The sequence below is a fragment of the Belonocnema kinseyi genome, chromosome 10 (genome assembly GCF_010883055.1).
Source record: "Belonocnema kinseyi isolate 2016_QV_RU_SX_M_011 chromosome 10, B_treatae_v1, whole genome shotgun sequence".
Lineage (NCBI taxonomy): Eukaryota > Metazoa > Arthropoda > Insecta > Hymenoptera > Cynipidae > Belonocnema > Belonocnema kinseyi.
The window spans coordinates 67,856,753-67,884,047 of NC_046666.1; the positions used below are offsets into that span (position 1 = coordinate 67,856,753).

General features: G+C 34.1%; 1 protein-coding gene across 4 annotated transcripts in view; it reads left to right on the forward strand.

The window, feature by feature from the left end:
• Window positions 1-3,052: 3,052 nt before the first annotated feature.
• Window positions 3,053-27,295, forward strand: part of LOC117182220 (methyl-CpG-binding domain protein 5) — a 226,033-nt gene continuing 201,790 nt past the window's right edge. For all 4 annotated transcript variants that reach the window (XM_033375302.1, XM_033375303.1, XM_033375304.1 and 1 more), the window contains exons 1-2: window positions 3,053-4,040; window positions 10,281-11,588. In XM_033375302.1, the coding sequence (XP_033231193.1) occupies window positions 10,375-11,588 (1,214 nt within the window). In that variant the 5' untranslated portion in view covers window positions 3,053-4,040; window positions 10,281-10,374. The remainder of the gene's footprint in view (window positions 4,041-10,280; window positions 11,589-27,295) is intronic.

Here is a 27,295-nt window from a genome sequence, read left to right on the forward strand (position 1 = left end):
CCATTAATCAAGTAGGGATGATTTCCCCAATTTTAGACCCCCTATTTTAAAGATTCGTAATTTTTGTTACCCATCCCCTTCCCTTTATATAAGATTTTATATTATTACCATACATGTATATGTGTGCGCGTATCGATTATTATAAATGTAAACGAGATTGCAGGGGTTTACAAAAGATTTGAAAGATTTCCGATTATTTGAAAAGGTTTTAACACGTTTGAAGGTATTTCAAAAAAATTACAACATTTTTACGAAATTTAACAAGATTTTCCAAAGGTTTTTAGGTATTTCATGAGATTGCAATGGGTACAGCAGTGTTAGGGTATTCTAAAGAATTTCGAGGGGCTTTAAGATATTTCAAAATATTTTGAAGAGGCACGGGGTTTCAAAAAATACTAAAGTATTTTCACAAATTTTCACGGGTGTCAGAGGGAATTTCATGAGAGCTTTCAAAATGTTTCCAAATATTCCAAAAGATTTGAATTGATTTTAAGATATTAAAAGCAGTTTCAAATGTTTCATGGAATTTCGAAGGATTTTAAAAGATTTTATCAATTTTATAAATGATTTTAAGGAATTTCTAAGAATTTTTATGCCTTTGAAAGATTTTACGGAATTTAAACATATTTTAAGAATTTCAAGAGATTTAGAAAGATTCCCAAGTATTCGGAAAATATCAATAAATTTCAAAGGGATTTTTAGAAGATTTTAAGCGTTTCAAAAGACTTCACGGAATCTCAAAAGTTTTAAGTGATTTTAATGGGTTTTAAGAGATTTAAAGCTGCTTCGATAATTTGATGGGACTTCTGAATTTTTTAAGAGGTTTCAAAATTTTAAGGAATTTCAAAATATCTGTAGAAATTTCAAGAGATTCATAAAAATTCTGACGGATTACAAAATTTCAATGAATTTTCAAGGCATATTGAAAATTTGAAGGTTTTCAAAAGGATTTTTAGCAGAATTCAAAATATTTCAAATTATGTTCGCAGATTTTAAAGACTTTTGTAAGGTTTCAAAAGATTTAACGGAATTTCAAAAGATTTAACGGAATTTCAAAAGATTTCCGAATATTGTAAAGGATTTTATGGCATTTCCAGGAATTTGTATGGCTATTAAAAGATTTTTAAAGATATTAAGGGATTTTCAGAGGTTCGTAAAGATTTCCGATTATTTTAAACGTTTTGATATGATTTTTAGAAGAATATAAGTTTTTCAGGGTTTCAAACGACTTTACAGAGTTACCAAGAATTTTAAGCGATTTCTACAGTTTTAAAAGACGATTTCAAGAGATTCGGCAAGGTTCCCATAGATTAAAAAGATTTCACGAAATCTTCATCTCTTTCAGGGATTTGCATAGTTATTAAGGTATGCTAAAGGAGTTCCAGGGTTCAAAATCGTTATAAAGAACTTCCATAAGATTTCGAAGAATTCCAAGTGGTACAAATGTATTTTTACCAATTTTTCAGAATCTCCGGGGATTTCAATTTCAAAAATTTCAAGGGGTCTAAAGGAGTTTTATAAAATTTCACGGGATTTTAAGAGATTCACAAAGATTCCAAAGGATTTTAAGGGACTTTAAAAGTAAAGCGGTTCGGACGATTTCACGGGATTTCAACTAATTTTAAAGAATATAAGAAGATTCTCAAGCATACCAGTGGATTTCAGAAGATTTACAAAGATTTAGCAGAATTTCAAATAATTTAAAAATGATGAAACCAATTTTAAGGGATTTACGAAATTTTCAAAAGAATTCAATGGATTCTAAATATTTCCTGGGATTCAACGAGATATTATGAAAGCATACTTTTCAACAACAATAAATATAGAAAGAGGCAACTTTCATAAGAAATAATTGTGCAATAATTGTTTTTTTTTGTGTCTTCTAATTAATTGGGAACTTTACATTAACTTTAGCAACATTCTTAATTAGTTTTTAAATTTTATGACTTTTTAAAAAAGTCATTTTATTTGGGAAATTCTAAATAATTTAAGAAACATTTTCAATTAGTTGGTTAATTTTATGATTTTTTAAAAACAAGTTTAATAAACAAATCCATTATTTGGGCGTTAGTCCACGGAACAATTCGTTTTTTCTCAATATCAATCCTTATCATTCGGAATGTCGTGATAATTTCAGCAACATTCATAATTATTTGATAAATTGTATGATTTTTTAAAACAAATTTAATTAAAAAATTCATTATTCGAGTATTTTTCGACGGAAAAATTAGTTTTTTTTTTAGGTCAGTTCTTTCAATCAGACTGGTAATTCCATGATAGTTTTAGCAATATTCGTGATTATTTGATAACTTGTATGTATTTCGGCAAATTCCCGAATATTGCATTTGTTTGATACTTTTTTTATCATAAAATTAATCAAGCAATAATGAATGTTTCTAAAATTATTATGAAGTTCCTAATTAAAAAGACAGATCGAAAAAACTTTGAAAAAAAAAACAACTGAATTTTACTGTCTACAAATGCATGATTAATGCATTTATTTATTAAATTTGTTAATAATATTAAGGGGGTCGCCCCGTGTGTCCGATCTAAAAAATCATTTTCTTTCGCCCAAATTTATTCCTGCACATGCGTAGAATATTCTGATAAAGTGATATTCCAATATTCGAAGTCGTTGGAAAGTTACAGCTTCTAGAACGACTAGGTGTACATCATTGTTTAAATCGTTCTTGAACTTTTAGGCGCGTTTTTTCGAAACCAAGTTTTTCGAATTGACCGGCATGTATTCTCAAAAACGGTTTGACCGATGGCTTTGAAATTTTTAGGGTAGATTCAGCACATATGTACGTATCGTTACTTATTTTGGACCAAAAAAAAGTAATTTTTTTCCGATGTGCACCTTCAAACATTACCGACTGAACCAAATTCAAATTTTCCCGCGCAACCAATCGATACCGGAGTTGCTTACTTCTAACGTGCACCAAGTGATGTCGCTCCGATCGCATTGAAAGATCCCAATTTGCCCGATGTTTTTATGAAATGCATCACGAATCCATGAAAGTGAGCGAGTTGAGTTGAGATGCCGCAAAGGTTTCTGGGAATGCAGAGGGAGCCATTATTTTTCCAATATCAGTTACGCGAAAACAGCGTACGTATAGCAATTACGGGATGTAGTATTCAATGTGCTCCCTGGAACGAGGCCATTTTCGTGTACAGAAAGTGAGCGAGTCGCGAGTTCGGAGCGCGCGGGAGCGACACGAGAGTGTGTAGGCGCAGTCAAGTTGAGTCCAGTGATATTGTGCATCTTGACGTAGCCTGGAAGTGAGCTCCGGCGAAAAGAGGAAGAGCCGAAGAGTGCGCGCGAGCCGCGCAGGTGTTCGAATCGACGAGGGTTAGTGAGCTTAACCCAAGTTCATACCGTGGTCGTGTTGGCACGGGGCAGCAGCAGCGGCAGTGGTGGTGGTAGTGTTGACGGTAGTGGAAAAGTGTGTTGGTGCTGATAGCAGTGGTCGTCGTAGTGATGATGGTGCTGCTGCCGCTGTAACGATGACACATACGTCATAACACACCAAGTTCGCCTTTAATAATCTATTTCTATTTTGCCTTGCCATTAACCGCGCTTAACCGCTATCGGTTCATTTTACCCGCATTTAGTGCAAGTCTGCCGGCCATATGTCGCCGGATTTCGGAACCCCGGGTACTTCATTTTATTAATGCAACAAAATCACGTGGAAATTTAAAACAAAACTACATCAAACGACTTCTGAAGCAAAGTGATCTAAAAGAGCCTGTAAAGCAAAATTTACCACAGTTTAAAGTATCTTCTGGAGCAAGACTCATCGGGATGCGACGGATGACCCTGACAGTGATGCGAGAACCAAGATCTTCCAACGGCGACACTGGGATCATTTGAAATTTTAAGTGTGGTTTTTTAGTGCGATTTGTGTATAACGGTCGGTGATCGAGATTAAGTGCAGTGCTACTAATTTTTATTCGCGTGTGATGTCAATGGGATTCGCGGTCCGCGCCACAGTTCGTACATATGCATCTAATGCACAGTGCTGGTCGCTACGTCTTAGGTACGAAAGAGTTTTTGTCAAAATTACATACACATTTATTGGAGATTCATTACATTCAAATGCTGAAATTACCGTTATTTACAAAAAAAATATCGTAAAAACATGTGTGGAGCAAACAAAAATCAGAAATCATAGTCATCATTATATGGAGAGTAAACAATACACAGCTGACTGATCTTACATAACCAAATAAGCGCAATGCAAACAAAAAGGAAACTGTCACTAGAGATTTGACATTCATTGTTGGTCGCAGTAAATGATAAACGAATTATGCACTGTAAAAGAAAGTCGTTGAAAATTACCACATTAATTTTAGTAAAAGTTGAAATAAAGATACCACTTGTTAACGTTGTAATTTGACTAAACAAGATTAAAGTTACGCTGTTTCACGTTGTAAAATTACTCTCTTGAACGATTACACTGTGGTTGAAATTTATGTCGATAATAACTGGTATTTTTATGTCCGCTGTTTTACGTGGTACCGTTATACTTTTACGGTAAAATTGATACAAAGATTGTGAAATTCCATCGTCAGTCGCTGCAGGTTCACAATAAACATGTGGAATTAACACATTAATTGCAGTAAAATGTTTACAAGCCGACCTTAAATTTGAACCACTTTTTTATGGTGTAGCATTTGCTGATCAAAGTTTTTTATTATTTAAGCCATGAGTGTACGAAGTTCAGAACTTTTACATGAACGAAATTTTTATTTAATTGAGGTTTTGTGTTCCGCGATTTCGGTACATATAGCTAGATTTCTCGTTACGGTAATTATAGACTAGGGTACCCACCAGGAAAAGTGTGATTTTGACTTTTGCGAACGCCACCCTCTAAGTTTCTTGCTTTTGGTGAAAAAAATACTACCATACATTTTTTTTATAAATGAAATAAATGCTTAAAGGTCGTTTCAGGTTTTAATATGAATTTCCTTAGTTTTTCACTGTTTTTTAATGCAAATTTATGGGTAATAAATTCTTTAACCACTAAAAAGGTATTGTTTTTTATTGATGAATGAATTGTACATTTTATGAAACAACAATTTGTGTAGGTGTTATCAGGCTGAGAATACGAAATTTTGTAATTTCTATGCAATTCATTTTTTAAATTCACCCTAACCTTTTTTTCTGTATTATACACAGGATTTCTTCTATTCGGATTAAATTACAAATATTGATATCAAAATACCTAAAATAGTTTAAAGATTCCTACAATACATCAAAATATATTTTTACCTATAAGTTTGTGCCAGGTCCGAGAGGTTAATTTCTCCTGCAATCTGGTGTACACTCTGCAACCTCATGCAACCTCTTAAATTACCTTGTAATCCCCTCTTAGGAAAAAATATGATAGGAAATTCAGTATAGATTTATAATAATTTTTTTATAATAAATTTTTTATAATTTTTTCGCTCACTGATCCTAGAAAAATAATTATAGAAATATAGAGTGTAAAAATTAAAAATAATTAGTGTTTTATAAAATAGTAGAAACGAATTATTTTTTCATTTAACGTAGTATTTGGACAAATTTTAAAATATTTCAAAGAATTCCAAACCATTTACATGGATTTTAAGCGATTTCATCAGATTTAATAAAACTTTAACGGAATTAAAAATATTTCAAAAAAGATCAGGATGTTTCAAGAGATTTCAAGTATTTAAATTAATTTTTAAAGATTTCATCGGGTTTTAAGAGATTAAAAAATATTTCCACGGATTTCAAGGAATTTCGTTTCGAGAAAATTTAGTGTATTTTAATGATGTCCAATTGTCCACAAATTTTGGGGGATTTTGAGTAATTTCGAGTTTTTTTACTTTTTTTTTGAAAATTTTGTGGGATTTCTAAGAATTTTGTAGGATTTCCAAAGATTGAAAGGGATATTTCGTGAGCTTTAAAAAATAAATTAAATACAATAACATTTTATTCCCAACGATGTCAAGGGAATTTAAGGTATTTCAAGAATGTTCACGAGATTCAAGGATTTCTAGGGAAATCTAGGGGGCATGAAGAGATTCCAAAAGTTTCTCATATGTATTTGAATCAAATTTTAAGAGATTTTAAAGATATCAAGGGAATTTGCAGATTTTTGCTGCGAAGTGTATTTGTGCTGAATCGCTATTTTTGTGTACTTTCATTAATTCCTTAAATATTTTTGTACAATTCATCCCTAAACTGAATATCCTACGATTGTTTTCCATTTACTGATTTTCTACAGTGAATTTCCTATAATCCATGGAATATTTTTAAAACTCGTGCCATCTTACTATCTAGAGTACGCCAAACATCTGAGTGAGTAATTGACCTTTGGAACAAGTCTTATTTTCAGTAAATAAAATTTCAATTAAATCGATAATCGAAACATATAAAAATGCATAATGCCACTGAAATCGACCCTAATTAATAATTAGCCTGCACCTTTTTCAAATAAATGACATGCAAAAACAAAATTTAAATTACAAAAATATGTGAAAATCCGCAGTCTAAACTTGTTAACAGACATTTTTTTCGAAATTGATTTTTTTTTATATTTTCTGGAACATTTTTGATATGCAGTTAATATCCCGCAGGCCAAACGGAAAAATTCCTTTTACTGTTTTTTAACCGGATTTTCTAAACTCGCGTTTTGGTATCTAGAGCATAGGTCCGCGGTCTAAACTTGTTAACTACTTACGACGCCTTATGGGAAATCCGTGCTTTTTCTCGCATCAGCTCAGTTTACTCGTAGGATAGGCCAGTGAGACACATGTCAGAGTATGTGCAGTTGAGGGCATGTGTGTGGCTACTTTCACGTCATTTTCGATGTTGTCGTCTACAGATCGCTGTAAAGACGAAGGTGAGCGACAGCGGTAGAGCACTAAAGATAACAGGTTTAGACCGCTGGACCCTTTTTACATAACATATGAATGGCTTTCAATTGTCATATGAGGTTCAATTTTGATTCAAATGTTATAAAACTCATGTGTATTATTTTTCTCTATTAAATGAACAAAAAAAAATTTTACAGTTTGAAAAAATATTTAAAATTGCAAAAATAACGATTTTCCTTTGCCGCGTAAAATTTCTGAACCTGAAATGTCGGTAAACAGGTTTAGACCGCGGACCCTTGATGTGCATTTTTGGTGCAATTCAAAATATTTTTCTTGTAATGTATAAGAAATACTGTGCACATTAATGTAAGGAAAAAAAATGTTTAGAGATCATGTCAGATCTTTCATTGTAATAAAATTACAAATTTTCGAATTCTAGGCCCGATAATATTTTTTATATATGGATAACATTTGCCAAATTCAAAAACACACTTTTCTTCTTGGCACCAGAATGTAGACACTCCCTTGAACTAAATGAAAAAGAATTCAATAGATTTCAGTTGAATAGTTGACTCATCACTTTGAAATTTTGTGTGAAATGCAACTCGCCGAATCAACGTTGAATTGCATTTAATTGCAGTCCATTTCTGCAGCATTTTTACAGCATATTACATATTATGCCACAAACTTTAGTTTATTTACAAATTAAATAATTTTATTGTCAAGGAATATATTTCTTTTTATTTATTTATTTTATCCGGGTATATTCTGAGAGTACGGCAAAAAACAAAAAGTAGAAAAAACTTTATAATTACACTCCCATTGAACTTTTAGATACATTCATATTTTTTTAATTTCCCAATGGGTTTCATATTTTTAATACAATTTCTAAATAATAATAAAAATATGTTGACTTCAAGTGTATACAAATCTATGCTATATGGCCCCTAATTGAAATGTTTTCGACGATTCCGCAGGGAAATACCTAAAATGTCGATAAAAACAAGGGTTTTAGTTCAATTTTTAAATGACCAATATCGGAAATTTTTCGGCACTTTTAAAGTTTCTAGGACTTATTTTAAAGGAAAAATTCTGCTATCTTCACTGAAATCATCTACACGTTCGTGCAATTTTAAATATGTAAAAGTGCACTAATAAATGTATATATTATTACAGTAAAGGATCAAACATGAGAATTGTTAAAAATTATGTATAAAATTGTGGAGAGTATTCTTATACTTGACTGTAATAAGTTTTGAGAGAACTGAAGGCGAACATGACAACAAAATATTTCAGTTAAAAATTGTTTAATTAATAATAGTTATTTAGAGTTTTACGCCTGAAACGAAAAACTGGATACCAATGCGCCCAAGTGGAGTGCTTTACGTGTTGACTTTGTGAAGCTCTTCTAATGGGGCGACTGCTATAAAGATAAATCAGCGACCTAGGATGGAGCAGCAGTAGATTAAACTAAGAATAATCTCTCCCTGGTACAATCCTTTACCCCGAAAGGGATATGGCTTAATCGTACAATAATAATAATAATAATAATAATAATAATAATAAATGTATTTGCTTTCTCTTAATTAAAAATTTCAATTCTTATGTAATCATAATGTTGTAATGCTCATTTAATTCCTTGATCAGTTCTCCAAAAATCGCTGTTACGTTATTTATTTAAAAAAAATTTATTTAGGAATTATACAATTGTTATATCCGTAAATAATATCTTTCCCAAATAAACTTTTCGTATTAACGTACCAGAGATTTGTAGAGATTCATTCAATGAATAAAATGAGCCCTATAACATTAGGATTAAAAATAAAAAATTAGTTACAAAATTAGCAATGAAAATATTTTTTCCTGTGCTTTTTCTCACTAGGGACCAAAAGGGTGATGTTAAAAAATGTATAATGAAAATTATACAAATATTAACTTACATTTTGGATACATAACAAGTGATCGCAGAGCAGTTAGTTAATCCTCCATTGAAAATATCATATAAGCAGAAACCGTGCCTCTGTTCCAATCATGTCTGAAATCATTGATTTGTTATATAAAATATCGTATTATTTAGAAATTATATTGAATTTAAAGATATAACACCCATTACATTTTTTAATATCAATGTATTCAAACTTTCAGACGGGATTGTACAATGATTTCACATACAACTAAAGATAGTTTATTCCTACCTGCAAAAGATAAATTAGATAAAATGAAACATAATTGGGTTCTTTACGAATTTGATTACTTAAATTGCGGTGGTCGTTCTGTTCAGTAAATTGGTCGTCAATTAGGACAATGTATTACAAAACATAAACGTCATATTGTGAATAAGGAATAATTTAACTACTTTGCACATCCCCGCGTGGTTCGCCACATAGTGATTTTGTAGTATGAAAATCGTATTTAAAATGTTTAAAATGATCAAAAGAAATTCCTAATCATCCATTCCAAACATTAACCTCCAAGTAAAGCTTTATGAATGCCTCTTCGTGTTGAAAAGGTGAATATTTTTGGTCTCGCCTTCGCTTGCTAGTTACACACAAAAGCGGTATGATTTGTAAAAGCTCAAAGAACCCATTTCGCGTTCTGAAGAACGTAGATCGTGTGCGAGATTTTTATTTCCGTTTGAAGCGAGTCTCAAACGTATAGCTTCACACTTTGCCTGAACATGGGGCATAATTTAACGTGCAACATCCATGCGCACGTTGCAATAGTATCACGCGAGATTCTTCGTTTACAGTATAAAGTGAAATGGTGCTGCGCTATAACGCGTTTTAATTGAGCTCACGATAAACAGCTGTAGGTATTGTTTACACTTTGTTCATGTAATGCAGTTATCAAAATCAAATTGATATGGCTTGTGACTCATTTGAAATTGAATAATAAAAATATTTTGAAGCAGCAAACATTTTCGCGTCCTGTTTCAATCAGTAAATAAGATATTGTAACACATGTCCTGATAAAAGTTGGATTTCTTTTCATGATATTATTTCTATTTTTACTGCGATAAAAGGCATTCAAAATTAATTCTCAATATCAAGGTGATTTACAACAGATTTTTGCTTTACAATGAAAGTCCAAACAAACATGAGAATTTGTTGTTTTTGATTTAAGAAGATAATTCAGATGATGCTAACTTATTAAGACCAAGAAAGGTCAGATTGTTCCAGTAGTGATTAGAGTCATTTAAAACTTCTTACAAGTTGCATTTCTTATTTCGAGATCTGTTGCGACATTACTGATTCATTTACCTCACTGAATAGAATAAGTCGTACCGTTTGAATAGAAGCTGGCGTCTCTATCGGAACTAGCTTTCTCCATTGTTTAACTAAGTCCTCTTAATAGATATAGCGGTGCTAACAGTCAGCAGAAGAGATAGGCATGCGATGTTATTAACCCAGGTGTGATGTTTATGTTTACAGAGGATGCCGCAGGTGCTAGAAGAGTGTCGGGGGCGTGCGCTGTGTGTTCCAGTGATGTCGGTGGCGTGGCGCCCAGCACTGCTGGACCTGGATCATGGCCGGCAAGCCTGAGCAGCCTCCCTCTTATTCAGCTTCCCCAAATCAAAGTGATCGGCATCCCCAGCAGCCGCAGTCTCAGGGTGTTCAACAGAACAGCGTTTTAGTGTACGTGTCGGGGGATAGTTTGGCTTACGCGAGTGCAGTCGGCCAGAATGTTGTTGCCAGTGCTGGTACTGGCTACCAGCATCATCACCAACAGCAACATCATCAACACCAGCAGGGATCCTATGTCACTGGGTTGTTACCCCAAGTGGCTTGCGGCGGATACCCCACGAAGGCGACGACGCACGGCATCGGAGTCGTCGGCCCCAATTGTTGTCGGAGCCAGTTCCTGAAAACCTCTGACTACATTAACTCTGGAGGGCAGGAGGTTGCGTCTCAGCAGCTCGACTGCCAGTCAGATCGGACGTTGGTATGGGGGAATGGGCCAAGGTACGGCGGCGGAGGAGGTGGCAGTTTGTACAACAACTGCCAACAAGAGCGACCCTTAGTGTGGGGGAATACTCAGAGATACAGCAGCGGGGCTGCTGCAGGTGGATTAGTAGGACTGAACGGCATCGCTCCGGAACACGGTTTTCCGGGGAAGATGATTCCCTCAGCGGCTCTCGATGATGGGACCAACAATGTCACCTATCCGGTGCAGGTGTCTCGAGTGCCGGAAGGTTACGTCGCCAACAAGCGGTTAGCCTTCGCACCTAATGTGGCTGACCAGGTTGCTGATGGTTGTGAGGGTGTCTATGGTGGGGAAAATAATGTGAGAATCGCATTTGTGAGGCAGGGTATCTACCCTGGCGATGGAGATGAACTCCAGCATCAGGGGATCAACGAAAAGGGAAACCGGGTGCAGGGACAGGAAGCTCTAGAGAAGCAGTTAAGCTTCGGCTCGAATTGTTCAAGCAGCGTCGGACGCTGTGATTCTGTTCGATCGGATACCGCTGAGTCGACCTGCAGCAGCCTTAGCAGCCCAGAGAGTCAAAGTCAGCTACAGGAGCCGACTGTGGTGGCGACGAATAATATTTACGCGCAGCAGGCTGTGCGGTCCTCATCGCAAGTACATGTTCATCACAGTGTTGTGTCAAATAATGTGAACGCTAGTGCGGTATCGCAGAGACAACCGAGACAGCGGCAGCAAACACAACAGCAGCCCACGATCTCCATACCTCCTGGTTGGAAGAGGATATGCACTAATGGAGTCATCATTTATATCAGGTGAGTTACTTTTAATACAACTTTGTCACTACTCTGTCGGTTAAACGCTCGGGCTTTCATTAGGAGGCCCGGGGTTTGATCCCTGAGCCGTTAATAATGAATAATTTTTCAAGTAATTTTACCAAGGTTCTACTGGGTCGAAAACCACCTTATAAGTTTGATTTAAATATGTGTACTCGTATTATGCGGTCCATGATCTTTTGGACTCTGACCGATTCTTTTTTTTTTAGAAATGCTAGTCCATTCAGCTATTAAGGTGTTGGTTTGAAAAAGATGGTAAATGTTGTAACATGGTAGAGTATTTCTTTAGCAGTTCAAAGTACTTTCTTAGAATCTGAATCTTAAAACCACTGAATGAAAATTCTTAAAGTGATTTCTTCGATCTTTTCGATAGAACCTGTCTTCAAACATAAAAAAAAGCCCACGATTGGTTCGACAATCTCGTTCGGTGGTCCCTAGAGATTTCTCGCCTCTCTCGTGGCGGTTCTAGTGCTTGACCTCGACGCTAAATCATATTACTTTCTGCAATGCCTCGCTCTCTCGAGGGATTAGGGCTATTAAATTGGTCTCTTTATCGAGAAGCTGATGTATTACATCGGTCTTCGAGTTTGAAGAGGGGAGAACTCGTTTCGCTGGATACAAAACAAAAAACGATTAGAATGCACAAAACAAATAATTAAGGTTAGAGGGTCACTTTAGGTTAGACTATTAGTGGAGAAACGAAAGAAGATAGATAAAAAGAACAAGAAAAAGTATGTTTGTTAGGTGGTTTGAATGGCAACCGAAGAAGAGGCAGAACGTCAGAGGATCAGCGATGCTGGGGAACAGCGCCGAAAGTGAACGATGGTTGCGTAATCGGTGAACCGCCGATTTAGCCGTGTGGCGATTACGTAAACATAATAATTGATTGCTCAGGTTCTCTGTTTAACGATCAATCGAGTTCTCTGGACAAGCAAAGTTGCAGCAACACAAACATATGCCCTGTCAGGTTTCGATCAAAGGAATAACTTCACCTTTTTTTCTATACTTATGTCACTCCGATTATGGTTGGAGCTGTCTCCGAATTTATTAAAGGAATTTAATTTATATTGATGGATAGAATTGGTATTAATGAAGTTTTAATGTTATATTTAATTTATTTTCAACATCACTAACTCACTATAGATTTGTGTGCCGTGGAAACTTTATTGACATGTATACATATTTTGAATTCAACTTTTGAAAGCGTAGGATAGATGTAATTACCGATTTAATAGAATTATATTGGATCGATATAAAACCAGGCATGTGAAGCGCGACGCGAATGGTGTATGAGGAAATTGCAATTTATCAAATTGAAATGGAAAAAGAGGCATTTCAGGTTGTGCGCGTAGGTGGTTTCACTGATTTAAATGGAGACACGTCAGGCTGTGCCAGCGGTCGCGTTTTGCGATGAGTATTCGGATCAGTGAATTTCCAGTCAAGCAATGGACGAACGGACACACGGATAAATGTGTATCACGGATGGCCGATCGGAGGGGATCAATCATTGGTTGCATATACCAAGACAGGAAGAGCTTCGCGGTATATGATCAAATCGTTCCTGCACCTATCTAAATGAAATCATCGACTACAGGGACGCAAACATCACATTCATAACTAAAATCTATTTTCGCTTCCAGATGATTTACATTCTTGTTTTGCAATTGAAATGCAGGTCTGTATAAATTCAGAATGTAAACAAGTGTTTTCAATATCAAACTTTATCTTCATTGCCCAAGAGATATATACGAAAGCTGATTTCAGTAAAAATACGGTATGTAATAATCTCAAGGACTCGCGACTGGACGTTTTTATGTGCATTTTTTCTAGAGAGGCCATGGAATAAAATTCTGGTTTCGAAGATAAATTTAAGCAAGCTGAATTAAATAGAAGTAAAAGCGTTAATTAAGTAATTGTTTAACATTTGGTTTATTACACTAATTCATATTCGTCTGTTGTATGAGATTATGAGAGTCAGTGTTCTAATTAGGATTTAATTATGAGATAAATTAATTAAAATTTTGAGAAATTCATCAGAGGAGAGTTATGGTGTGTGCCAAAGGAGCTAATCGAGGGATTCAGAGAGCGCACGCGTTCATTAAGCGAATGGTGGATACATCGGCACGAAGCGAGAATTCGCGGTGGAAAATGCGTTGCTCTAAAGCGCAAAAAGCCGTAGGTAAATGCAATTGAACGCCAGGTCGGTGACGATAACGACGTAGATATCCACTATTGCGCAGCGAGCGAACACGATCAATAGTGCCTCGTATCAAGTGTATGTCTGCCGAATTCTCTCATCGATATTGCGACATTGTTTCTGCGAATTTAGAGTCACGATTCCCGGTGTGATTTTAGACAAGGAATTTTCCTGCCTTTTCTCTTAACATACAGAAAACATAATGTTACTGTTATCATATACATATGCGCAGACAATATGGATGTCATAAAATTATATTTATATGGGAAGAATAAGGAGATATTAAAATCAAAATGGAAAACTATGTTTTTCTGTAAGATATGTAGGTTGAGGTTTCAGTGATTCAGATCTGTTTATGATTTCATAATTCAGTATGACGTCAGATATTTTTTGACTCATCAAAACAGAATACACGTGGAAATGTGCGGCTCTTGAAGACATTGATTTCGATGAAATATGATGTACGAGAAGCGAAAATAGTCGATGACTCAAAGGGAAATACCACGCAGGCTAGAAAATGAACCAAGGTCACTTCAATAATACTTTACTGGCGTTTGGGATTATACGAAAATTAATCTTCTTTCAAAACAGGAAAAACACCGGGAATAATTAATTTGCAATTTTGTTTTTGTCTGTCAATTCAATTTCTTTCCAAACTTGTGAATTTAAATACAGTTTTTGGAATTTTATAATCAGCTATCTGCTAACTTATTTTCATTTTTATGAAATAGATGTAAAGAGCAAAGATCATCTCTCGTATGCTTTCTTTGCGTCTTTATTATGTAAACTCATATTGCTCATCTCAAAGTCCACTTCTCTTAAATGAAACTGGAATTTAACTTAACTGATGATTTTATTATACATGCACCCATATTTTCAAAGTGTAGCAGCCACGAAACATTTGAGAAACTGCAAAACCGCAATGGCATCTGCAGTCAAGGTTGATATCTCGACATTATATTACGCTAAAGTAATTTTGGTATTATGACGCACATCTGGGAAAGACGGGGTATTTTGAAGAAGAGTTAAGGGGCACGGAAGCCCTCACATTTCATCCGCGATGCTTTCATATAAAGTGAATGCGATATTCGCGTAATGATCCTACAGGCCGCGTTTTGTACGAATCCGTAGTAGTTATTATACCAGAGCGCTAGCGCCAAGCGGGAATCCATTAACTAAATGCTACGAAAATGTTATCTCTATTCGCATGAAATAACCATCAACCAAGAATTCTCCTCCTTCATATCTTTACTATTATATCAAGTTTCACATTATCTACTTTAGTTATGAAAGGCAGTTTTCCTTTTGATAAATATAAGTTTTTCAAATTACAGATACATTTTTGTACGTTTTTTGGATGTAGAATTCTGAGAAAAATAAAAAAGGTAATTACGTTAACTTTGTTTTTGGCCGTAATTCGTTATCATTATTTATATAAAAATGGTAATAATAGTAGCATCAATTCACCAATACAGAACGATTTTAACATTTCAAAGAAAAAAATGTGAAGCTCCCATTTAGCGAAAATAAACCAGAGTATATTCAATAATAATCCCCTTTGTTTGGAGTACAATAGTCGAGGTAGAAAACAGCACGCAGTACTCAGAGTAACGCGACGGGTTTACATCGATCGCCTTAAAATAAGTATGCTTGATGTATAATGTATATGCAAGCTCGTCATATTCTATTTAAGTATTTTGAACATTTACTTGCACTCACAGTTTATTTATAGGCTTTTCTTTATAGACCTTTCGTTTATAGCATTCAGATTTAAATTTAGATTTAACGCTTCCTATATGTATAAAAAATCATACAGTTCCAATCATACCAAACAATACAAAATTAAAATACTGTTGTTGCAGTACTGAGATTAGATGGGTACCCTGATACAAAAACTTCAAATCTAAAATTATTCAAATAATTCAGCGATAAAGGTGATATCGTACGTTTTTTACTTCCCTATTAATTATAATATGAATCGAATAGAGAAGGACAAATAATCTCGGATCAGGGCAGAAAGATTCGTTTGTCAGGTCGACTCTAATTACACGCAGGAGCGACCCACGCAGCGAGCAAGTAACATGATCGTTTGTGTTCTCATTAATAATTACTGCACAAGGAGAGACGATGCCCGTCACGATGACGTTTATAATTAGTGGCTGCTACAGGGAGGGTTGAGGGCTGTACACGAGCCGGTTGAACCGGGTAATGAGTTTGCTCGACTCAGGTAGTATCTTCTAAGCTACTAGCTTATACAATCTACTTCTACACCTACATTCTATATAATCGACGTGCCTATGCCTTTAGTCAGTCGGTATCTTTCACCTCTCCCTTTCGATTATGTAAATTTGTCTCCTCCCTATTCACTACCCCATTCCCCCCATTTCATTCACTAAAAGTTCATTCAAACTATTTGAATTGCAATCAACGATGCGTTATGATTTAACGCATTAAAAGTACAGCTACTAACGTTCCTCAGCATCTGGACTTTTAGGAAAGAAGATCACTGTTCAATTATATCAAACAATTGACATTGCATAATGTTTAAGCACACCCAAAAAAGTCAGTAAGCGCCTTAAAAGAAGATTTTCTTAAGGTTCTTAGGTCAGGGTTCAAATTTTAGATGCCAAAACCAAGTTTCTGCAGGCCTTGGGTCATGTATCAAAGGTCCGAGGTTCAAGAAATTAATTAAAAACATCGAAAGATAAAATTGGAATTCTTGATAAAAAAAAGTGTATGAGGTGAAAGATAGAAAATACAACATGACAGTGCGGAAGTCAAGTGTTCCCTGTTCGAAACCCACACTGGTATCGCCCAGGTCCAGTACCTGTTGTATAGTTGTCCAGAACATGAACTGAACAGTGAACACTGAATCCGCAACCGTTAGCTTTCTCCTTTCATGCGGTGATTTCTCCGTGATCTGGAGATGGGAAAGCAGCAGAATGTGTATCCTAAAAACATGACATATCAGCTGCTCTCGATATGCCTATTATCGGTGTTCCGGTGTTGTAGGAACTTCGCTCGTTCGACTAGCTGGCACGTTCAATGGTACATACGTAACCAGGAAGCATTCATTACGAGTCTACAGACTCAGCTTTGCTTTAATGATAAAATAATTACTACGTGCTGGCATGTTTTACTACAAAATTTTGCTACAAATTACATTCGTACTATTCACTCACTGCCGTTGTTTATCCTCTTGCATTAACTAAGTATTTAACTTTTTCTCATACATTGACTACTTTGTGTTATATGCTTATAAGTGTAAGATATTTTGTCAATGTGTTCTCAACCATTTCCACTTGTCAGCGAAAAATAATTTGCTTAATCACTTTTTTTGCAGTTCTATTTGTATAAATTTGCTCTCGAGTTTCGCTTCTAAAAAATACACTTTAAAATATATTGTTTGTTTTTGTGATGTCATATCTCTTGATAATTTTCTATATGATATGGACTCGGAAATGGGTATAAGTACACTGATTGCACTATGTAACATGCACCATCAATGCATGTCCGAGAATAAGTACCTTATCGCTTCTACACTGACAGATGCGATACTAACATTCGCAGTAAGGCCCATTCGCGACCGTGGGAAATGAAGGGAATATGCTTGTCAAGAAAAAAAGTCGTGGAAGGGAAAGTAAAATAGAGAAAGAAAAGAGAGAAAAGATATGTACTCATGTTGTAACTGTATAACAGTATAACATGTAACAGAGGTGCGGGTGCTGCGCCAGATGTACATTGGTTTATGGGTTGCTCTAAATCTCAGAACCAAGCCGTTGGCAACCATTTCAAAGTAGATTGCTGTCGTAAATTATTGTGTCGAATTGGGGACATTTAAACCTCTTTTTAATTTTAGTTTGAGCAATCTCCTTCATTTCTGTTTTAGTTACATTTCTTACCTAGAATTAACAATTGTATTAATAATATTGCGTGAGCAATTTCGTTTTTTCTTGCCTTACACGATTTGTCACTAATTTAGTCACCTTAAAGTTATACCTAAATATCTTCAATCCGTACATTTCTGACAACCCTTGAGGAAAATGGGGGGATTTATTTTAAGGCTTTCCTTTGATCTTTGAGTCAGGAACTCGAGAGTTGGACTTAGCCCGATTGCACAGTCATTTATTTAGTCAGATTAGTATATGCGCCACGAAAATAGTTTGTATATGTATATTGGGGTTGCGAATTGTGAATTTTAATGGTAAAAAATATCAAAATAGTGATAATTTGTTGTACATTTGTGAAAAAAACTTAAAATAATCAATAATCAATGCAGGGTGAAACCACCCTTCAATCGAGCAAAACACCGCCAAACAATGGTTTTTGACTTTTATTTTGGAAAGAGTATATCGTGAAAAAATGATTTTTTACAGACAAATAGTTATTACAATTTACATTAAGAATGCTGGTATGAATTTTTCCTCTGTGGGTCATACTTTCTGAGTAATCAACCCTCTGAGTAGGGGTGAGTTACACTGAGCGAGTGGCAAGTTTTTTTGCACAGCTCATATCTCGAAATGGGATCGTTTCTAGATAAACGTGTATATAATTAAAGTTGTACAGAATTTTTGTTCTTACAATAATATCTTATACATTATTCTTGAAAAACCATCTCGTTTCGAGATATGGGCAACGATAGGAGCGTGCAACCCACAAAGTGAAACTCACTACCTATTTGGAGGGTTGATTACTCAGAAAGTATAAGCCGCAGAAGAAAAATGCACACCACCATTCTTATTTTAAATTGTAAGTACTGTTTTACTACAAAAAAAAGCACTTCATTCCGAAGCACCCTTTCCAAAATAAACGTCAAAAATAATTTTTGGTGGTTGTTCATTTGTTAAAAAATACATTGGCCGACATTTTGAATTTTTTTACTCTTAAATTGATCATCAGCAACCCCAATATACATATACACACTATTTTTGTGGTCCTAGGATTTAATTTGTTCAAGTTATTTAATTTAAAAATTGATTTTATGAAATAATTTGTTAACAAAAATAAATAACAATCTACAATGAGGTATATTTTTCATTTTTTATTACGCATCTTCAGGAATATAATGAAAAATTTTCATTCAAATCGGTGGATCGTTGCTGGGTTCCGAGGTTCTTCATTTTTACTGTCGACGTGACTCCTCTACTTGTAACAGTGAGGTGGTCAAATCATTTCTCAAGAAAAGTGTAAACTAAACTCTAAAGTTAATCCACTAAATCCTTAGTTCGTCCTGAGTAAACACTAAACAGATCATACCTGACTTTAGTTTTATGGTACCTCCTTCGAGGATTATGACAGGTCGAAATCTCTTCAGACCTGTTTAGTATTCTCTTTAAATTCTATATAGCACTTTTATGGTCTATGTCTATTTGCCCCATTATTGGCACAAGTGTGTCTCATTATTAACCTCATAATCATTATTACCAAATTTCTCCGATTTAGAATTATTGTTGGGTAAACCGGAAAATGACTTTAAATTGTTAAGCTTTCGAAAGGAACGAAGTAAAAGAATGAAAGAAAAGAAGGAATCGGGAAGTAAACATTAGACTTGATAATATGAGACCTACTTACATTAGACAAAGTCCAAATGCCAAAGTGATTTTCTCAGTTTCAAAAATTTGCCAAAGGGTGAGTAACTCTAAAAGAGAAAGCGTGCAATCACGCCCTGGATTCATTGCTCTTTATGACAGGAAAAAAAATAATAAGAAAAGAAAAAGACAGAACCAAAGATACCGGTGAGTCGACCTTCCGGCAGAAGTTGACGCGTACGAGTGCAGCCTTTGATCCCTTTCAGTGTCATAAAAAGCTTGGTATGTGAAAAACGAAGAGAGCCAACAATGCTCGACGAACAGCAAACAGCCTCACTCTTTCCATTTGAACATTCATCTCTTTTGAAACCAATCTTTTCCAGTTCCTCTTCCGTCTCATTCAGGCTCTCTACACAAAGAATCTAAGTCCCCTTGGAAGTCCCTTCGATAACTGAGTCCTATTGAGTGAATGTAGTTTAGTTTTATTTTACATACTTCGGAAACTAGTCCAGTCAATGAAGGATTTGAGAAAAAAAATCGTAAAAGCAGCATTTTTTTCACAGATGCGTTGGCAATGGCTTTATAAAAATATTGTAAAAAGTCCCTATACCTATGTGTACGGCAAAGTTCCGAAATTCTGGAAAATGTTAAACAATAACATTATCAACGGCTGCGCTATGAAATTGGATTACCTATACAATTGTCTTATTTCTGAACAAGTAAAATAAAATCTGAAATATCCTGGAAAAAACGTCGGAAATATATCAGGCGATTTGTACTGGAGCAAATGCAGGTTCCTGTTAAAAAAAAACGACTAAGTCATTTGCATGAGAAACTATCAGAATAAAATGAGCCCAACTTCAGTGTACAATTTGATGTGTTTAAGGGGATGCTTTTAAGATGAAACTTCTTGCAAGTGTTCCTCCATTTTCATACAATACATTTTCCAATTTGTAGGTCAGAATAATAATATTTAGGGCCTCTTTTAAAGCTTTAAACAAGTAAATTTCAAAATTTAAGCTATGATATCGGAAGCAGCGGTGATTATGAGTCTTAATGGCAGCAGTGGGAGCGAGGGCGAGAACGGTTACCTCTTTCGATGATATTGAACCCTTCGAAATTTTTTTGCTCACTTTTCCGGACACTAGACTTGGCCTTCGGGTGGCCGTGACGTAACTGCAATGCAGGTTCTCAATGACGAAAATTTCAAAAATAAAAATAAAATTATAAAATAAAATTAATGCAATGCGCACCAAGCCATCTTTTTATTTTATCAAAAATATATTCTGCTTGGTAATTTGAATGAGAGTAATTACAAACATATCCTTGAGAACCTATAAAAACCATAATTACAAAAATGAATTTTTTATTTTCAAACGCAGTGAATAAGACAATTAACAATAAATATAACACAATTTTGGAATGTCTATAACTCGCATTAATTTGTACTTTATTCCCTAAGCACTAGAAAATTGTGATGGAATTTACTTCACACGTAGAGGTTAAAAACTTTTCATCTTTTTACATTCTCATTTAGGGGTTAAACCTACTATGTTAAGATTCTTTTTGGCAATGTTAAGAACATTTTATTGAAGTAGACTGGGAAAATATGGCCGCTCCCGCAAAACACGTTTTTTATTATTGCTTGCGATGAGCATCATAACTCCGGGAACGATTGTCTGCAATTCAAAATCCAAAAGTACAAGTATTAGAGTTACTACAGGTCTGATAGATCCGGAAAATTAGGGAATGTCAGGGAAAAAATGATAGAGTTCGGGTATTTTCGATAAAGTGAAATTATTTATATTATTATGATTAAAAATCACAGCTATTTAGTTGCAAATTAATCTGTGTTTGTTAAGGATTCAAATTATTTGTTTGAGAATCCTTTTTATTTCGCTAAATTCAACTTTTTTGTATAAAATTAAAATCCTTTTTGGTTAAAATATCAAATATCACGTTTCCCGTTAAAAAATTATCTTCTTTGGTTAATAATTCCATTACATAGTTGAAAGTGAAACTACTTTGTTTAAAATTAATTTATTTGGTTGATGACTGATCATTTTAGTTGATAAACATTTTTTTCAAAATGTAATTACTTTGTTGAAAATTAAGATTTCTAGTTGACAATTAATTGTTTTAAGTGGAAATTCAAGTCGTAAATATGTGATTCAAAATTTATCTTCTTAAGATGAAAATTTAAATATTTGGTTAAAAATTCCTGTATTTAATTGAAAATTCGAATTTTCTGGGAGATTATTTAATCTTCTAGGTGACTCATTCATTTTTTGGTTTAAAATTGCTTTAAAAATTCAAATATTTTATTGAAAATGCCTGTATCTTGTGTGAAAATCATCTTTTTGGTTGAAAATAAATTTTTTCTTATTCACAATTCATTTCTTTAACTGAAAATGTTACTGTTGCAATTTTTTGTCGGAAATTGATCTTTTTAAATATAAATTTAGTCTTTTTTGTTAAAAAATATACTATTTTGTTGCAAATTTAATTTCATTTAATTAAAATTTTATTTTATTAACTGGAAATTTAACTATTTTATGTTTGGTTTAAAATTTATCTTTTCATTTAAGAATGCATTTAATAATTATAATTTTGTAATGATTAATAATTTTAGTTGAAAATTCAGTCGAATTATTCCAATTTTTATGCAAAAGTTACCTTCTTTGATAGAAGTGTAATCTTTTTCGTTAAAAAATTATTTGTTTTGTTGGAAATTCAAGAGTTCTATTTTTTTAACAACTCATCATTTATCTGGTCGAAAAATAACTATTCAGTTAAAAAATCATCTTTTTTGTTGATAGAAGATTCATCTGTTGTGTTGAAAATTCAACTATTTGGTAAAAAATTCATATTTTTAGTTGAAAATTCGTTTCTTTTTAGTTGAAAATTAACATTTTTATTTGAAAATAAATAAATTTGGCTGATACATCATTTTTGGTTTGTTTCAAATTTACTTTGATATCGGCAAATTTAACTATTTAATATTATTACTCGCATCAAATAGTGCCTTATTAAGGGTTGCTGTAATATTCCAATTGATAAATTCTTCTATGTATAAAAACAACCATACCCATAGAAGATTAATATTGCTAATGCAAAAAAATGATGCAAAAGTGATGAATCTTCAATTAAATATATGTATTTTTAACCAAATAGTTCGTTGAATTTTTAACCCAAACGCTTATTTTTCTGTCAAGAATAAGGTTAATTGTCAACAAAGTATATGAATTGTTATCCAAAAAAGATTATTTTCAATCAAAATTAGAAAAGTTATCCGTTTAGAAAAATAAATTTAAAAAAACAACTAATTTGCAACAAACATTTTTTGTTAAAAAATCAATAATTTTTTAACCAAGAATAGAAGAATTAAATTTTTAGTTTGACCGATCCATTTTTATAGAAAAAAAATTAATTCTCAACAAAATAATTCAATTTTAAAACCCAAAAGATGAATTTTCTACCAAATAAGATAGTTTCAAATAAAGTATATAAATTTTCAACTAAGCAATATAAATTTTCACTTAAAGAAATGGATTGTGAATAAGAAAAAATTTATTTTCAACCAAAAAGATGGTTTTTACACAAGATACAGGCATTTTCAATAAAATATTTGAATTTTTAAAGCAATTTTAAACCAAAAAATGAATGAGTCACCAAGAAGATTAAATACTCTCCCAGAAAATACGAATTTTCAATCAAATACAGGAATTTTTAACCAAATATTTAAATTTTCATCTTAAGAAGATAAATTCTGAACCACATATTTACGACTTAAATTTCCACTTAAAACAATTAATTGTCAACTAGAAATCTTAATTTTCAACAAAGTAATTACATTTTGAAAAAAATGTTTAGCAACTAAAATGATCAGTCATCAACCAAATAAATGAATTTTAAACAAAATAGTTTCACTTTCAACTATGTAATGGAATTATTAACCAAAGAAGATAATTTTTTAACGAGAAACGTGATATTTGATATTTTAACCAAAAAGGATTTTAATTTTATACAAAAAAAGTTGAATTCAGCGAAATAAAAAGGATTCTCAAACAAATAATTTGAATCCTTAACAAACACAGATTAATTTGCAACTAAATAGCTGTGATTTTTAATCATAATAATATAAATAATTTCACTTTATCAAAAATACCCGAACTCTATCATGTTTTCCCTGACATTCCCTAATTTTCCGGATCTATCAGACCTGTAGTAACTCTAATACTCGTACTTTTGGATTTTGAATTGCAGACAATCGTTCCCGGAGTTATGATGCTCATCGCAAGCAATAATAAAAAACGTGTTTTGCGGGAGCGGCCATATTTTCCCAGTCTACATCAATAAAATGTTGTTAACATTGCCAAACAGAATCTTGACATAGTAGGTTTAACCCCTAAATGAGAATGTAAAAAGATGAAAAGTTTTTAACCTCTACGTGTGAAGTAAATTCCATCACAATTGAAATTGCAATTGAAATTTTCCTCATTGAGAACCTGCATTGCAGTGACGTCACGGTCACCCGAAGGCCAATTCTATTGTCGGGAAAAGTGAGCAAAAAAATTTCGAAGGGTTCAATGTCATCGAAAGAGGTAACCGTTCTCGCCCCCGCTCCCATTGCTGCCATTAGGACTCATAATCACCGCTGCTTCCGATATCATAGCTTAAATTTTGAAATTAAGTTGTTCAAAACTATAAGAGAGGCCCTAAATATTATTATTCTGACCTACAAATTGGAAAATGTATTGTATGAAAATGGAGAAACACTTGCAAGAAGTTTCATCTCAAAAGCATCCCCTTAAACATATCAAATTGTACACTGAAGTTGGGCTCATTTTATACTGATAGTTTGTCATGCAAATGACTTAGTCGTTTTTTTTAACGGGAACCTGAATTTGCTCCAGTACAAATCGCCTGATATATTTCCGTTTTTTTTTCCAGGATATTTCAGATCTTATTTTAATTTTAAAAAACATGTTATTGCTTAACACTTTCCAGAATTTCGGAACTTTGCCGTACACATGTGTTTGGGGACTTTTTACAATGTCTTTATAAAGCATTTGCCAACGTATTTGTAGAAAAAATGCTACTTTTACGAATTTTTTTTTTTAGTGTTATTTGTTCCCCATTGACTGGACTAAATCTTAATTTAATAATTCAACCAGTTACTGGAGATAACTGATGCACAACGATTTAACGGATATTAACGGAGGATTAACTCTCTAGTCTGGTCTCTAACCGAGGTTGGTTTAACCGTCCCTATACAATAATCTGTTTTTCATTCCTGAAAGATTTGATATCATATTATGTTGATTAGAACAGATGTAAAGATTTCGATGCAGGAGTGTTGTGAAACTAACGACCTTGATGCATTTGGCCTTCCGGTATAAATTATTATACAATACGTAATTGGATAAGAGGCAATGCGTCGGAAGTGTGTTTCTTTTTGACCTTTGCAAAAGAAATAAAAAGGGGTGAATTAGAATAAACATACAGGGCTCTGTTTATCAATAGATGTTAAATTATGATAATATTGGGCACCCGAATCCAGATGTTTATCGACATACAGTAAACATCTCGGGTTACGAACCACGTGAGCCAAATGAGCTCTCGTAGCTTTTTCCTTTACCGCCTCCATTCATACTCCGAGTTAGTGTAATGTTTCACTGGAATGGTTACGCTCATTTAGTATGCCCTGCAGTTTTTCAAACATTTTGAACTTGCTTACATAATCCCATTTTTTGACATTTTTATTATAATTACATGTACATTTTTTAATTTATTTTTACTGCGCAATACTAAATACAAATGTAAGAGTACAAAATGTCCATGTACTAAAATAATGATGTCGAGCGACCCAATTTCCTCGTTTCGAACACTATTGAACTTCGCCTTTCTAATTCCAATCTAACGGTCTCGTTGACCGAAATCGGCGGCCCCTGTTTTTACCTAATCTGAATTAGGACAGGGATTATCTCGCAACCTTTCGTGATTTTTGTGTGGGTGTTGATCTGCGTACATGTGAGTAAAAGAAAGTCATGCATCACCGTGCGCGATCTCATTGCCCAGAGTTTGATTAGTGAAACCGGGGGGTCACTCGCGTCGCTACACAAAGTAATCACACTGCATGTAAATTAATCTGTTGTCTCGCGTGTCATAAAGCTTTGTTTAAAGACACGTATACGGTGAGGCAGTTTGCAAAACTTGGGAAAGCTTCCAAATCGGATTTTGATGTAAATTGCTCTCGCTCTTGACGTCAATAAATCTTTATAACACCCCTATGGTCTCTTCGTTGTTGTTCTTGTTCAACCCCCTAATTCGCATTTATGTTTATACACGTCTTTCTCCCAAAAAGAAACATGAAGAGAAAACGTATCAAAGCGACACCTGTTCCCTGCTCCAGTGAATTGTGAGATCGAATCGAGGAGAGTTCGATAGCAATTAACTTCGGATAGAAGAGGGCACGGAAGGAATGGGGTGAAATGGAAGAGGATGAGGAATAAAGCAGTGTCTCCAATCGATGTAACGAGAATTACGGCAAAACAAAGGAATCCTGAAGGAAGAGTAAGAGGTGGAGCAAAGGTGAAAGCTCTTTCGGTCCGGGGAATGAAGGATAATTACGTTAAATAACCGACCGAGGTGAGAACGAACCGGATAATCGGCACTCTGCCGGTATCTTGCGCGAAACTTAAACAGACCTAATATCAGAGACAATGCCAGTGGCAATGGGTACGCTACTCCATTGTACTCCCTTAATTAAAATCGCTCGCAATCATCAATTGTTTCTTTCATCGGTCTAGTAGGTATACTTTTCCTTCGATCAACTCACTGCACTAGCTCGCAATGAATCCTTTTCAACTCACTTTCCTGTCGAACAATGGAAACCTAGTCATCGCAAACGCGTTACTACTATTTCCGATAATGGTTAAAGAATAGAGGTGTTCTCTTTTATATCCGATTTGATTTTAACGTGTTGCCGATGGAAGAGTTCCTACACTAATTTTAAGAAATAATTTAATTGAAGGACTATTTTGTTAAGAAGACACAGAACCAAAATGTTGGTCATAGCGGGGTAGATTGACTCCAGCACCACCTATATTTTTTATCCCAACATGGTGGCATAGGGGAAACTGGAGAAATACACTGGAGAAGTGGGAGAGTGATGCGGATAGTGGCTTGCTGGCGCGCACGGCAACCGAAGAATTATGTATTCACTCTCTAACTGGATTCTTCTTCATTGTCATTTTTAGATTAAGCGCATTTATATAAAAATGTCTAAAGAAATATTTTGCTTAAAAAATATGAGAAAAGGTTTTTGCAATGCTTAAATAAGAATGAGAAATATTTACCATATTTTATGATCGTTAAGAAAACAATCGTATGAGCAAACGAAGGAGACCGGATGCAATTATCACGCGTGACCGTGACAGATTGATCCTTCATCACCATGTACCACTTTTCGCTTATTATAAACACAATAATTACATTTTTTCAAAACTCAGCAGATGGCAGTCCATGCAAAAAATTATTTCAATTTTTATAGAATAATCTAAACTGAGAAATATTCCCAGACCTTTATTTATTACAAAAAGTAACGAAATTAATCAGTGTATGTATTTCCTAATGTAAAAAATATTTTCTCAGACTTTCTAATAGAATTTGGTTTGTTCTTTGTTCCAGGTAAGTTCTTTCACGATTCTATCGAGATATTCGACTTCTTTAAACGAATGGTAAGAAATTAAATTTATCATATTTATAAAGGTAGCTCACAAAGTATGCATAACGCGAGTAGTAGAACTGCAGTCACTCTTTGTCGCGTGATTCGAGAAGCGCCTTTAGTAAACACACTTTAAAAAAAGCTTGAGTATCGCAATCGTCCTTTTGTCGTTAAAAAACACCCTACATATAGCAGGGTTGAGCGTGCTTATATCTGGCTTGTGCTCGAAGGA